At 42.2% G+C, this 14,874-nt stretch overlaps 1 protein-coding gene across 2 annotated transcripts; it reads right to left on the reverse strand.

Moving 5' to 3' along the window:
- Positions 1 to 3,883: 3,883 nt before the first annotated feature.
- LOC129134735 (serpin B12) lies at positions 3,884 to 12,628 on the reverse strand. 2 transcript variants are annotated; one of them, XM_054654397.2, is made up of 8 exons: positions 12,582 to 12,628; positions 8,343 to 8,523; positions 6,903 to 7,016; positions 6,445 to 6,576; positions 5,465 to 5,582; positions 4,783 to 4,925; positions 4,412 to 4,582; positions 3,884 to 4,288 (listed from the first exon to the last, which is right to left on the reverse strand). In XM_054654397.2, exons 1-8 carry the CDS (start codon positions 12,626 to 12,628, stop codon positions 3,884 to 3,886), a joined length of 1,311 nt encoding a protein of 436 aa, XP_054510372.2. The 2 variants fall into 2 exon arrangements, with proteins under 2 accessions (XP_054510372.2, XP_054510380.2); XM_054654405.2 differs by lacking the exon at positions 12,582 to 12,628 and adding an exon at positions 9,977 to 10,020.
- Positions 12,629 to 14,874: the final 2,246 nt, after the last annotated feature.

The raw sequence follows: 14,874 nt of genomic DNA on the forward strand, positions 1-14,874 counted from the left end.
TGAGGAGGAAAGGCATCATGCTGGACTTCTGATTTACACAGCACATCATCCAACTCTTTAGACAACCCCACTACAATGGGAGTTTTCGTGGCTAAGAGTGAAATAAGAATGAAATAAACTCCATTGAGTGTGTTCACTGGTTTGAGAAGAGCTCTAAACAGGAAGGGCCCATTATAATTTTTCCAGTTGTCTTGTTGAAGCAATGTGGTGTTTTTTCTTGTGTTCAAGAATATAGATATCAGGAAATGTCAGTGGCACTTGATAGCAACATGTTCTTTATGCCTTACTCCTTTCTACCACAGTATTGTGCTCTCTTTGTGCAGAAAGAAGCAGAGCCTGCTCTACCCTTAGGGGGAACAACATTGGCCAAAGTAGAGAACATTCTTGCTTGGACTGTGTGTGATCAACAAGAGGAACAGATGAAATACAGCTGAACTCATAAGGAATTATGGAGGCAAAGCATTCTTTTGGTCACCCCTGTAGCAGCAGCTGCCTCAGTTTCTTCTTCATTAATTTCCACAAAGAAAACTCTTCCCCTATCTGCTCCAGCTGGCTCCACAGTCACTTTAATCTCCTCCATTTCTTTTTCTAAAGGCTGTACTCTGTGTAAACACAGTCATGTGGTCAACATCCTGGGTTTTTTGCAAGAACTGCTACATGGTTTAGAAGCACTGACCAAGCTTCCGACACTGTGGTTCACTAAAGTACATCATACTGGATGTGGATTTTTCCCATAACACCAGAGGAAGTTAGACACTGATATGGGAGCATAGCTGAGGTTCTCAGTTCTGGATGTTTGCTGCTGTACTCCAGCTATGGATCTGATTTCCTGTACCCTAGGCCTAGCCCACATGTTTCAGCGGAACAGTGTGGGGAGCTTGAGGCATCAATGGTTATGGCTTGAAATGTATGTTGGCCTCCTGAGGCTTTTGTTGAGCTCCACAGTCATTGTCAGTCTGCACCTCTGGAAGGTTTGCACCAAGCAAACCAACAAGCAAATAAGGCAGCAAGGTGGAGTTGTTCCTGTCTGGGGTACAAGAGATACACCAAAGGCTCCTGGGCATGACTTCCAGGATCCTTCATATTCATCACCACTCATGAGCAAGGAAATGGTTCCACGCTGCCAAATCACTCATCCTTCAACCCTGGAGGCTGCTCTGCATCACAAACAGCAGTCAGTTTTTCCACAGTGTTTCCTCCTCGTGTCTGGACGGTGGCTGTGGGCTGAGCAATGCCTCTATTTTAGGCCAGCAGGCACTGTGCTCAGCACTGCTCTGGGCAGAATATCACATTTCTCACAGAAGACCAGCAGATGAACCCATTGGGCTAAATGCAGCCAAGTCCCCACTAGACAACATACAATGATTGCATGAATATAATCTGAAAATATGACTGAGGGACTTTGCCTGTTATTAAACTCTAGTTTGAGAAAGCCTTTCCCCACTGTGGTCATCCCACTACAATTTAGTGAGATGATTCCTCACTGGGCAAGCTGAGGGCTGTGGAGAAGGCAGGACTGGTCATTGCTGGCCCACTTTTGGGAGAGCTTTGTGCTGACAGATTGCAGGGGAGAGAAGTGAGAGGCAGCAGAGTGGGCTGCAGTGGGGGTCTCTTGGAAAAGGAGCTGTCAGGATGTGAGTGGAGGCAGAGCAGCAGCTGGTGCTGTGAGGTTGCAGGTTGCAACTAGGGCTGTGCCAAAAGCTACTACCTGCCTCATGAGGCATTGCACAAGAAAATAAGGCATCCATCAGGATTGGTGAGAGAGGTCCTTAGGGGCTGCTTTTCCAGCATGTTTAAAACTGTCAGTAAGTGTGTGGAAAAGCTGGACTCTGTTTTCAAACTGCAGCACTCAAGTGAGGGAGGATTGCAAAATAATCTTGGAGATGTGTAGGTGGCAGTGCTCTCACACAAAAGCTGTGACTCGCCATCCCATAACTAAGAATATCTAATTTCATGCCTGAGGATTCAGATGAAAAAGCTGCACAGCAGCACTCTGAAGAGCTGAGAGGAAGTTCACAGCTGACCTACTTCATTCACTATGTTCTTTTCTAGGCAGATATCAAGAAACTGAAGAAAAATTCATGCTATCAGAAAACTATAGACAAAAATTCTTCCATAGCATTCTAGTTAGGATAGACACCCACACGCAGATAATTTTTTCCACTGTTACTGGACTAAAACAGGAATGGCACCAGACCCTGGAAACCAGAACTCATCTATAATTCAGTTATTGAACTGCAAAATTACCAGTCCTGGAATTCTCTTCTTGTGCCTTTAAGCTGCACTCCTTCATGTAAGGACTTCAAAACGAAGGTGGGCAGTTTTGCCCTGCAGCCTATGCTAAAGCCTAGTGCCTGAGAGCACTTGGTGCATTCTCTTGAGAGCTGCAGGCTTGAATTCCAGTAAGGATATGGGATACATGCCCTTCACCTCCTGAGCCACATGAATTTCTCCATTACAGAAGTTAAGTACTATTTTGAATTTTAAAATCAGGAAAAAAAAAAAAAAGAGTCATTGTAATGACGTTTTTCAGGAGCCCTATTTGAACAGCTTTCTCAAGGTCTGCTTTGAATCCTTCACTAGATGTTCTCCAGGAATTTATGCCTCATCTTACCTTGCTCCTGAATTTCAACATGGGCAAAGTCTCTAATTGCTCACATCAAGATAGGTCAGAGCAAGCAAAGGAAAATGCTAACTGCTAGAAAATTTACAAAAGGAGAAAACAAAATGCCTACAAATTTTAGATGAGGGAATTTTTCTTTCAGATGGCCTTTTGGATGTACAAGTTTGAAGCCAGCCTATATTCTATTTAGGAGAGACACATCATTTTTAGTGTGTCTTCTTTCTGAAGCCATATATAATTCTGTGCTTTAAACATGTTATTCACTGATTCTCTATTATATATAAATTTAAAAAGCACATTACAAATGTTAATTTGTTAAACCTCATCCCTCTGAGGAAGACATCACTTGTGTTAAACCAGGAAGTTATCAGTAATGTCTCTCTATCAGCTGGAAAGAAGTTTAATTTTTTTCCCACAAGCATTCCCAGATAATGTTTAACTGATTTCCATGACTTACACTGCACTTAAAAAAAACCTTTCATCATTCTTAAAAGTATGGAGATAGCTCTGTCTCTCAGATTTGCATCTCAGAATTTCTAAATTCACCACTCAGCAACATGGGAAAAGTAAAACAGATTTCTTGGAAATTCATTGCTACAGTGTTCCACATTGGTAACTTCAGTGGGATGCTTTAGACCATTTTTTCCCTATTCTTTGAAACCTTGGGATAAACAGTTTGATTTATCCCCAGATAAAAGACAGCCTTCTATACTATGTAAATAATTAACCATCTTTAGAAATACATGGGTTTGTATCCTGTTCCTGCCGACACCATATATATAAAATTCTCTTTGGAATTATTTGATAACTTAATACAGACTTAGGAGAGGTTGTCCAGACAGGCGGTAAAGTCTCCATCTTTGGAGATATCCAAAAGGAATCTGGACTTGGTCTTGGGCAGCCAGCTGTAGATGGCCCTGCTCGTGCAGGGGAGGTGGACCAGATGACCTCCAGAGGTCCCTTCCCACCTCAACCCTATTGTCACCGTGAGCCCATGCGCACATCAAGAAAACAAAGTGTTATTCATATCCAGCAAGCTTAAGGTAAAATTTACTCATATTCTGGATTCAGATCAATATTTACAATTCAAGGAGTCGAGTGGCAGAGCATCCGATTCATAGGTTCTAAACAAAACTGGCTGCAGTGATTATTCTGAAGTACAAAGTAGCCATCAAAGGATTAAGAAAGCATTTGGGAGAAAAATAAAATTTCTGCTTTTCATCCAGGTACTCCTCACAGTGTTAGAAAATGGCCCTGATTTTAAGGTGAACAGAGTTTGCCAAAGAAAGTGATAGTATTGGTAGGATTGTGTCTAATAAAGAATAAGAAAGGGTGATTAGCCATGAACACCTCTGTGAGAGGCAGAGACCTCCTGACAATGGAAGCTCCTGTGCCAGCCGCCGCCACGGTGCCTTCCTCATTGATTTCCACATAGGCCTTGTGGACAACGTTTGACAGCACCACAGACTTTGCAAACGTCATTGCAGAAAGGTCAACTTTTGATTCAGTGAAGATGTCGGTCATCCCCATCTCCTGTAAAACCTGGTTGAGGTTAAAGGTGCCTTCCAGCTTGAATCGGGGCAGGTAAACCTCCACCGTTGTCTCAAACATGGTCTCTGAGGAGGCCCACAGCATTAAATTTTCATAGGAGATTGTGCTTTCAATCTATAAGATGGGGGGGGAAAGGAGATTAAAATAGGTGGGAAGCTTTGAAAAATTGAGATCTTTACCCAGTGTTAATTCAGACAACTGGCTTCCAGCCCTGGTTTGTGACATGTACTGCCTTACCTGCTCCAGCCCACTGACAGATCCATCAGCCACATCCGCTGGCAGCAGGATGATCATGCTCAGTGACTTCTGAGCATAAGGGAGTTCAAGGATCTGAGCACCCACCTCCTCAATGTAGCCCAGTTTAAATTTGCCTTTCTGATACATCATCTGCACAGGTTTCTTTCTGTTCTGTTGAAAAGAAAATTACACAGTCAGTTAAGCAATTCAGCTCTTACCAACACCTCAACCCAACAGGGGAAGCAAGTTAAGTTCCCAACACACCCACAGCTTACACACAGGGCAGCTCAGCCCTTGACATTGTTATGCTTGCTGCAATGCTCACAGTAGCTAAGGTGAATAGTGTTAAGATTTACAGAATGCAGACATACCTGATTCAGTTTAAAATCCCTCTGAACTGTTTTTTCTTCCTCAAACTTGCATTCCCAGGATGCTTTAAAGTAGATTACATTCACAAGCACCAGTAATGCATGTCCGTCAATCACACCAGGTGCAAAGAGTTCCTTGATTTTACCTAAAAGGAATTTTGAAACACAGAAGTATTTGTTAGCTGTGGTTAAGATGCTGGATTGAGACTCTATTATTGGTCTGTGAACTTATATTTGGAAAAACTTAGAAGCACAGTTCTTGGTTTATTCAAAGGACAAAAACAATGTAGGTAAACAAATAGTAGATTCCTCTGCCCTGTAGCCAGCCAGGGAGGATGGGGGTCACCAGATTTTCCCCTGGTGTTCTGAATCTGCATTTATGGCTGTTTGCAGGAGCAGTTTGTCTGGTCAAGACTTATAGTTATTACTGCAATTATCAGGCCAGGCATAAGGGTGGGAATAAAAAATATTTTACAGCAAGCATATCTTTAACTCATAAATAATTTAGCCAGTAACTTACTCTAATATTTCAAAAGCAGATGGGAAGACAAACTACCCTTAAACAGCATAAGAGTGAACACACAGAAATGTGAACACGTCTTTGCTTTTCCTACCCTGGAATTTCATTTGTTGAACCCATGTAGGATGGCAGGGATAGAATGGCTATAGTTTTGCTTTGTTTTACCTTGTGTCTCGCTTTCAACCCAAGCATTAATTTTTCTTCTGGCAGCTTCAACAGCACCATGAAAGTCCACTGTTTGCAGCACTGCTCCATACAGTTCCTTGCTACACATTAGAAATTGCTGTAAAGCAAAATAAAGATTATTAATTGGTCAAATCTATTAAGCACTTACTGCCTTTTGAAAGAAATCAATCTCTTGATAGTATTTTAGAAATGGTGAGGGACCTGTTGAATCTATAAGGCAAAATTTCATTTTGGAAATGTTAAGTATCTGAAGTTTATTCAGAAGATCTTTGAAAAAGAGATTCTAATGCATAGGTCTAAAATGTAAATAACTAAAAAGAAAACCAGAAGAATGAGTCTTGTCATGGAGAACTGCATAACTGAGGTTGGGATAAAAAAATTAAAGAAACAGAAAAAAATCAAGATGAGTTGTTTGGTGCTTAAGTTTCGAAATAATTGACAGAAAAGCAAAGATGTGACCAACAAGTTAGCCATACCAAGTAGTCTCAAGACCACTCAGTCATTCAGTAGGAAAGGAGCAAGCAGTTCAGCAGAGCAGTCCTGTGCATGAACCTGTACAACCTTCCTGGAGATAAACCCTCTCCAAGCTTACTGCTGCCTCAGCTGTCCCACTTGCAAGACCTGAAGTAGGTAGTCTACAGACAGCTTGAATAAGCTGGTTTTGGCTGTAGGTTCTCCTCTGGCTGAGTGCACACATCTGAAAAATGTGCCAAAAATGAACAGATCCCTGCTTTAGTTTTGCTCTATAACCTTTGATATCCAGAGGGTGGTTTGTTTCTGTTTGGGTTTTTTTGCTTTTTGTGTTTTTTTAATAAAAGCATGGAAAGTTGACAGCTTCAAGAGCTATAGCTCCATGTAGCACATCATGTGCTCCAAAACACACACAAGAGGGGAACAGTGAGGCCCACAGTTCCAGGGAAGCTTGAAGTCATGGCCACAGCATATAGCAGGTGACTTACCTGATGGAGCTCAAATCCTTGTTGTATAAAGAGATTGTTGGCCAAGGTTAAAACATATTTTTCACCAAGGTTTTGTAGTTGCAAAAGCAGCTCCTGGAACACTTTATGGTTAAGGTCTCCCTCCTTGTTACACTGGGAGTAACACAAAGACAACAATTAAAATTATTCCTCTGTGCAGTTTTGGTTGTTAATGTGCATCTTAACTAGATAACACTCTAAGGCTAATTCCTGCTGTACTGAATTTAAATCCAGCTAGTCCGAGCTTTGTGGCCTGACCCTCCTGCAGATGAGATCAATGAATGTTTTGGTATTGACTTACTTAATAAAATAAAACCTTTTATCAGTCATTTCCTAGAGGATCAGACAGACTCTGAGCATGGGATCTTGACTCCCTCCAGTGGCAAGCCCTCGTCTTTTACCCATGCAGTGGAGACAGGGCTCCCCACCCAAGGACACACCTCTGAGAACGAAGGCTGACTCTCCAGGCTTCCTTCTGGCTCCATTTCTGGGGCTGCACTCTCGTGATCTGATCCAAGACTCATTCTTCCTGCAGCTTTCCTGACATGGAGCACCTGCAGGTGAAGATGTCAACTTATGTCAATTGTAACTGGGATAAAACCATATTCCTTCTTTAAAAGCTTTGCTGTCCCCTATTGGATAAGTAGTGTAGATTCACAAAAGATGTTTTAGCAGCTTCACTCATCAGCTGAAATGACAGACTTGAACTTGTTCACACATTCATGTTCAGACTCACTTTTCTACATTAACAAACCAAGAAGAACTTGCACTTAATCCCTCAAAATGTTACTCTTCCCTACCTCAAAATGTTTATATTTGATTTGTGTTTTCATTGCTACAGTTATCTTAAATTTCAAAACAAAAATTTACCCCAAGTAAAGGGACAAAAGTTAATTTTCTTTAAAAACACCAAAACTGGCTTCTTGCAATTGTTCTTAACATTAGCATCAGCTTAAGAAATAGATCAAAGCCACAGCGCTCTTAATGGAAATTAGTCCCTGTTTCTACTGTGCAAATACATCACAGAAAAATTTTCAGCAGTTTTTTTTATTATAATAATGTTGCATCATACATAGACTTACTCTCCTTTTGAGAGGATATTGATATTGAGCAATTCCCATTGCTGTCCTAAAATAAGCAGGAGTCCCTGTCTAAAGTAGTGATGGTAGCCAGGGGGCTGTAGGGGCAAAGAGAACAGATTCAGAGTGTCTGGGTGGGCAGGTGTGACCCACCACACCCTGGTGAGAAGCTCTGCCTTAGGATTATCGGTCTTCTACCACTCATGATAGAGAAGAAGAAAGAGAGAAGAAAGAAAAAAAGAAAAGAGAAGATTGTAGAAAGCAGACCTTGCACTGCAGGAAGTAAAGGCACAGTGACTGAAGGGGTGGTCGTCTTCACCTCCTCCTTGCTCACTTGGGTCTCTGTGGGCTGAGACATTCTGACTCTTGAATGTCCTAAGGGACAGGTGAGCTAATGCTTTCAGCCACCCAGGTGCAACCCCTTCCTTCAGGTGTCTGCAGCTCTACCCACACAGACTCCACTCTCAGGATTCTTGTAGCAACCACAAGAGGAAACACCTGCCCATAATTCTGAAATAAAGCCTGACATTCTGCCACAGGCTTGGGGAAAGCCAGAGCCCCTCACTGTGCTGTATCATCTCCCTTCAGCCAGCCCTTGCAGGGGGTAGGATGAGACTCACACCAGCAGAGGGCAGGGATCAGAGTGCTTCCAGCGCAGCTGTGAAGGCAGGACCTGTGCCTGCCCTTGTGCAGGTTTCCTGTGAGACCTTCACATGTGTGCTGTGCTGGGATGCCCAGCATTTCCTTTGAGGATACAGCAAGTGATGTGGAAGCACCTCACCATGGTTCATTCATACTCACCTTCTCTATCTGAGCAGCAGTGTTGTTTTTTGCACCAAGATGGATCAGGGCCAGGGCAACAGAGATGCTCATAGGAGAGAAGACAATATTTGTGTCCTCTGCACTTCTGTTGAGCTTTTTGTAGAGATCAAGGCAAAACTCAGTAACTGGTCTAGAAATGGAGTCCATCATGAAGCGGCTGCTGAGTGGGAGCACAGAAGAATTAAGAAATTTAGTGCAGCTGGGCTAGCTAGACCACGCTGTAAAGCATCTGTCTGCCCTGAGATTGTCCCATAGCTGGTTGTTGAACATAACAGACATTTTCTAAGTCCTGAAAGTTTTAATCAGCCTTGCACAAATCAGTCTATGATGCACAGCAGGAGCAAAGGCACAGAGGGTCTGCAAAAAGGACCCATGCTCACAACATATGTACATTCCTCAGAAAGGACCCTTTTTCTGCCTTATCCCATGCTGTGTCTTATTTCAACTTATTTCAGTTTATGGTATTGAAATTAGACAGGTATGGATTAACATTTTCCTTCTCCACACTGGTTTGATGCATACACCTGCATCAACTCTTTCCTCTTAACAACATACATTGGTGACAGAGACCTGGTGACAGAAACTAAGCCTGCATATAACCATCTGTGGTAACCAGAGCTGTGGCAAGGGGTTCCAAACAACAGGTTTCTAAAAATAAAATCACTATTAATTAAATGTCTTCATACATGAAAAAGGCTCTTTAACAGCTATGGCGACTGAACTACATATGGAAACACTAACATTTTGAAATACACTTTTAGCTTCTAACAAGTTTTCCAGAAGTCACAAATTGAGGCAGGATCCACAATTAAAAATTCCAAACAAGGTAATAGCCCAAGAGCCCTGAAGAGAAGTCTGTAAGTTCCTGCTTAGTGATATGACAAGATATGTGTCACTCTCTACTTTTGTACTAGAAACATTTCAGTCTGATACCTCTCCCATGGATCATTTACGTTCAATCCACTCCATTAAGAACAAGTTAGGACCAAGTTCAGCTTGGTCCTTGCAAGAAGGAGGCCATCTAAAAAATGGGTGATTAGAAACTCCTTTCCTGAATCTTAGGAGAATTGTAAAAGTGTTGTGTAGATACCAGTGGTATCACACAAAATCACAAAACTTTCTGGAATCATTATACCAAAATAAAAAAAAAAACAAAAACCCAACAAACCCCACATCGCCTTCAGTATCAAACAAGCATTTTGGACAAATAGCACTGGTCTGAGTTCCAGAAAGATTATTTATTTAGGGGAAAATACACAGCCACAGTATGGAGACAAGTCCTTCATGTCTCCCGTGGCACAGATCTTGCTGGTTCTACCTTTCAGCCTGCACTGGGACCAGCATGGGTCAGGTCCAGAGAAAGCTGACAGAGTTCCTCTCTTTTAGAAAAAGGAGTGAGTGCACAGCTAGGTGGTTCTCTCCAGTGCCCACAGATGGCCACAGCACAGCAGGCACTCTTCCTCAGCCCTGTCTGCCCTGAAGCTGCAGCCTGCAAGGTGAGGTTAAATGAGGAGCTCCAGTCTGTGTCACCAGAGGTTAAAGGTGGGAAGAGGCTGTTGCAAAGCTGAACTTCAGGATCTTTTATCAGCAGGACACTTGTACAGCCTGTCCTGGGCTGTTAGTGCTCCTTTGAGACTTGTCTTGAGCCTTCTGGGGAGGGGGTTGCCTCCAGCCAAAACTCTCTCGTCAGCCTCCCACTGAGGCCCCAGTTCTTCTACCACAGCCACAGCTCCCTCCCTTCACAGAGTTCCCTTTATGCAAAGAGCTGCTCAAAATGCCTTGCACTGTTCTCAAGATGCAGCATGCACACTATCTCCAGCTCAGCCATGAGCCAGGCATGACTTTGCATGGAAATATGGGACTCAGGTGCTGGAAGTTACCAGGGCATTGGGAGTTGATATGGCTCAGCCAAGGTACAACATTTGTCTGTGAAACCATCTTCACTTGCAGCAAGTGCTGGACAATGGGAATGAGCTCAGCCCACAGGAAAACCGATTGAGCCCAAAACAAACCGGTGCAGAGGCTTGGAAGAGATGAAAAACTAAAGTTTCTGAATATATAAAGGTAAAACATCTGGCAAATGCAGACATTTCTTTCCAGTTGACTAACAACAGTAAAAATCAATGCTTCATCCTGTTTCTGAGTGATGCTCTGTGGAAAGAACCTGTGATGCTGCAAGAAAAGTTCACAGACGTTTCATACTGAGACTTTTGTTTTGCTCTGGAGTCCAGAAGTACTTCACATAAAGACCTAATGCAAATGGACAAAACAGATGAGAAATATCCAAAGGGTTCTTTGCACAGACAACTTAAAGGTTAGTTTTATCTCATTAATTCTGAACACAGCTGTTTTAGCTCCACTATTAACATATTTTTATGTAATATGGTTTTAATTTTCCTTTTAATAATGCAGTAATCTTGCAGTACCACAAGACATTGCACTAAATAATTTCTCTTTTTTTCCACCTGCATTTCCTACTATCCACAACCTTCTGAAAACAAAACAGTGCATCTTCAGTGCTGAATTTGTAGTGCTATTCTTCCACATCTCTTGAAAGATCTGAAATGGAGCTGTGAAATCAGACACAGTGAATGTAGGGCATGAGGCACTTTGTAGGTGTGTCCCACCTTCAGACCAAGTCAAGGAGAAAAAAGAAGAGTTAATAATCTTACTCAGTAGGAAAAAGGCAGCTCCACCCCACCCTGCAGGGAAAGGCTGAGCGCCAAGAATGGAGGGAGAGCCCAGGATCTGGGAGCAGGTTTTAGAGTGAGTGTCTGGCACACTGATGTGGCCACTCCTTCAGCAAAAGCAGCAGGCTGTCACCAGGGAGACATCCAGGTGCAAACACTACAGCCAACTCCATGGTTTTGTGAGTAGGAACTACTTAGAGAGCTGCCCTAGAAATCCAGAGGAAGGGAGGGCAGGCATAGGCAAGTGAAGGAACTTCCTTACTGTACAATGAAAGGATTTTGTGAACTTCCTTAATCGAAAATGGGGTGGGAACAAGTGGATGAAGGATTCCACACCACAAAGCCTTCTGTGTAATCTGTGCAATAATTCTATCAGACTTTTGGAGCTACTGCAAGGACCACAGCATTTGGAGAACATCTACATGGTGGACAGCAAATGGTAATGTCACTTTTAAATAATCTTGGAGTGGTAAGAAGGGGTGATAACACAGGATCAAAAGGAGTGTTCCAGGAAGTTTCTAGCTGCTGATCCACACTAGCCAAAGCACCTGTGCTGAACATTATTAGTAGTGCAGAACCCCTGATGACAGGAGATCCTTTGCATGATGGTTCAGCAGCTTTTAACATGGTCTGGCAAATGAAATTACTGGCACTGCAGTCTGTGAGCAAGAAGCTACCCAGGAAAATAGCTTCCTTCAGAAGGAACCACTGCATACCACAGACTTTACAAAAATTACAAACTTCCTCCATGGCTGTGTGAAATGATGAACTCCTTTTCTACAACTATTCATGATCTGTTCTCCCTTTATAGTTTGTTTTTGGCTAAAGTTAGATGAAATCAAAACAAAAACTATCAAAGACTAAAGAAACCTGTGCTGAAAGCTGTCATAATTAATGGTTGTGTTAGATTCTATAATTCAGTCAAGAGAAGGAGGCAGTAAATAGGGTGGAGAAAGTAAGAGACCTGTAGCCTTGCTGTTAAGGTAATTCTGTATTTCATACAAGTTAAGTAAGAAGGAACCTGTTTTGCCTGATGCCACATGATAATTCCCATTGCATGTTTGACTTATTCAATCTGTGTCCCATAAAGGTGTCTTAATATACATTCATTTCTCATACACAGAGGGAAATAGAATTGGCAGAAATTTTCTATCCCAGAAAAAGACAATGTGGTGTCCCCTCACATAAAAATTGGTAGTATGACTTATTTATTTTTCATGACCAAACAAAATAATATACAAAAATAAGTTTCCAAGTGTTTCTGTGCTGATTTGGAATAAAATGGACAAAGAGCACATAAGAAAAATTAAATTTCCATAACACAGCAATTCTGATCATCCCTAAATGGCACAGCACACGCTTTAAATTAAAAACCAATACATTTCAGTACAAAGCAGCTTTTCAAGTGAAATAGTGCCAAGTTCATTTTCCAAACAACCTAGCCTCTCAGTATGCTACTTTTATGCCAGAAAGCTTTTTCCTGACTGCTTTTATTAGTTTGCATCAGCCCCTCTGGTATCTTCTACACCTCTTTCTAGGCCAGTTATTTCTGCATAAACAGGCATGGATGTGCATTGGCCTGTTACAGGCTGTAAGGTGGCAAGTCATTTGCTGTGCCTGTGTGCAGGCTTCTCTGCAAGCTTCTAAACAGCATTGCCAAACCCAGGAGTTCATATTTTAATAGCAAAGACTAGCACCCCCACTAACAAAACAAAATCTGCATGCCACTCCACCCTTTCTCTTTTATAGCATCATTGTTTAAGAACATAATTTCCCTGGTAGTTGGGATCAGTGTAAAGGGGAAATAAATGCCTTGGAACCCAGCCAAAGAATTGCCTGCCCTCTGTCTCTTCTAGAAAACATTTCAAGGCTTTTTTTTGTGCCATGGAAATGTGAGTAAAGAAGGAAAATTAACCTGCATTTCTCATGCAGTGGGTCAGGTTGCCCAGGTCACCAGCACTATCACTTTATATGAAGCCTGTTTCTACCAGAGTGATAGAGGTGCTCTGAAAGTGCATGAACTTCAGCCCTTCTGGAGAGACAGGCAGGAAAGCATCTACTTTCTCATACAGCCCACTGAACCCATCAGTTCTGCCATCAGTCTTGTGTCAATTAGACTTTACTGGGTGGACAGAGAGGTTTTGGGGAAATTTCAGATTCAGAAGCCTGTGAAATTTAGGCAAGAATCTTTAGATGTGTCCCTAAAATCCTCATTCATGTCCCACTGAAGACCAGCTCCCTTTGTGTGAGCTCTTGAGCCACCTGAATTTTAGCAGTGTGTTTTGCTGCCTGCAGCCTGTAAAGGTATCTCTCTTTCTGCCCAATATGTAAAAATTATGTTTACTTACTAGCCTGTACAGTACTTTGGATCAGGGAAAAAAAAATTTAAAAAAATCACAGTTATTTTGGGAAAAAAGTAAAAAAGTAAGAAAACAACAGAAAAACATAGAATTTTTACCTTCTTGCCTGAAGAGGTTAAATGAAGAAGACAACAGCTGAGTTCTGGAGCACGTTCCTGTGAATACTGTATTAAAAAAAAAACTCCCACTCTCTTGTGGGGAAGTTCAGCCTCTACCAATTATTGCTGATAGCAGCATTTTGCTGCTTAATGCAAATGCCATTACCATGAAGTTTCCCCACAGAAGAATGGGAAACCTGTATCTAGCAATATGCTATTAGCATTTCTCTCAAGCTGCCCAACAAGTCTGGCAGGCAATATCTGCTGGCAACATCTCCTGATCACAATGCCAAGCCACTCTCAGCTGTAAAACTGGTCATTAACCCTAAGAAGAACCATGACTGCACTGCTGTGCTTAGTCCCTTTCAAATTTTGATGGGGTCTGGCCTGGACAAAGGTGTGTGCAGGGTTCATGCCAAGATTGTTTGGAGCTGAGCTTGCTTGCAGAGATAGATCAAATGAATGGGAAATGCATGAGCTTTATATTGCCTACAGCCATCTCTCCCTCTCAGGTAAGGAGCTGGCTTTATGTGCGTGGAAGGAGCTTAATTAGAGAAGGGAAGAAATATTTCCTTGAACTGTAACAGGAATCCCCAGCCAGGGGGTATTCTTTTAAATCTAAAATCACAGGAGCTAAGAATAAAAGAAGGGTGGGAGTGGTTGATCACTGAGGTTAAGTCTCCAGCATGAAGTGAGAAGGAAGAAAAGAGATGGGAAGCACAGAGCTGCAGTAGCACACTGTTTGATCTCTGATCATTACCAGTGAACTCAGCTGCAACACTGGGTTATGGCAGCTGGATTCAGAGATCAGAGCTACACTAGGGTTGTATATGGCTTTGTAACACCAAAAATTTTATGTCTTTTCTCTTTCACCTCTTCTTTCTTCCTACAAAGCATAAAACTGGCTTTGGATTCATAGGATACTTATAGGATCAAACATGGTGAGCAGGAAAGACGAAGAAGGCCCTCAGCACCATCTTGCCCTACCCACATTTTCCTTCTAGTGCAGAAGCTGGACCATCTTCTTTAGGCACAGCAGCGTCCAGCTTTGCTGTTCCGAACTCCTCTGCCAAGGTCTCAGCCCTGCTGGCCAAGCTCCAGTGCTCCAGTACCCATCTGAAAACAGGAATCCATAAGCAATGGAAGATACAATGATAAAATGATCATTCTCTTTACCTCAGTTCTTTTCCTTCCTTTTTTGCTTCCCTTTGCCATTCACTTCCTTGTTGCTGTTTTTTCTTCCTGTATGTTTCTGTAGAGCTCCTTAGTCTTCTTTCTCAGTTCTTTCTTTCTCTATTTTAAAGATTTATTTATTTATGAACATTGCCTTACCATGTATCTTCTGATGCTTTTCTAGTCCATG

This window comes from Agelaius phoeniceus, chromosome 1 (genome assembly GCF_051311805.1).
Source record: "Agelaius phoeniceus isolate bAgePho1 chromosome 1, bAgePho1.hap1, whole genome shotgun sequence".
Lineage (NCBI taxonomy): Eukaryota > Metazoa > Chordata > Aves > Passeriformes > Icteridae > Agelaius > Agelaius phoeniceus.

Coding starts and splice junctions, on each gene's coding strand:
- LOC129134735 (XM_054654397.2), bottom strand. CDS start 12,628: ATGCACATCCATGCCTGTTTATGCAGAAATAACTGGCCTAGAAAGAG. Junction 6,577..6,902: donor GTCAGCCTTCGTTCTCAGAG/GTGTGTCCTTGG, acceptor TGTTACTCCCAG/TGTAACAAGGAGGGAGACCT. Junction 5,583..6,444: donor AAGGATTTGAGCTCCATCAG/GTAAGTCACCTG, acceptor TTTGCTTTACAG/CAATTTCTAATGTGTAGCAA.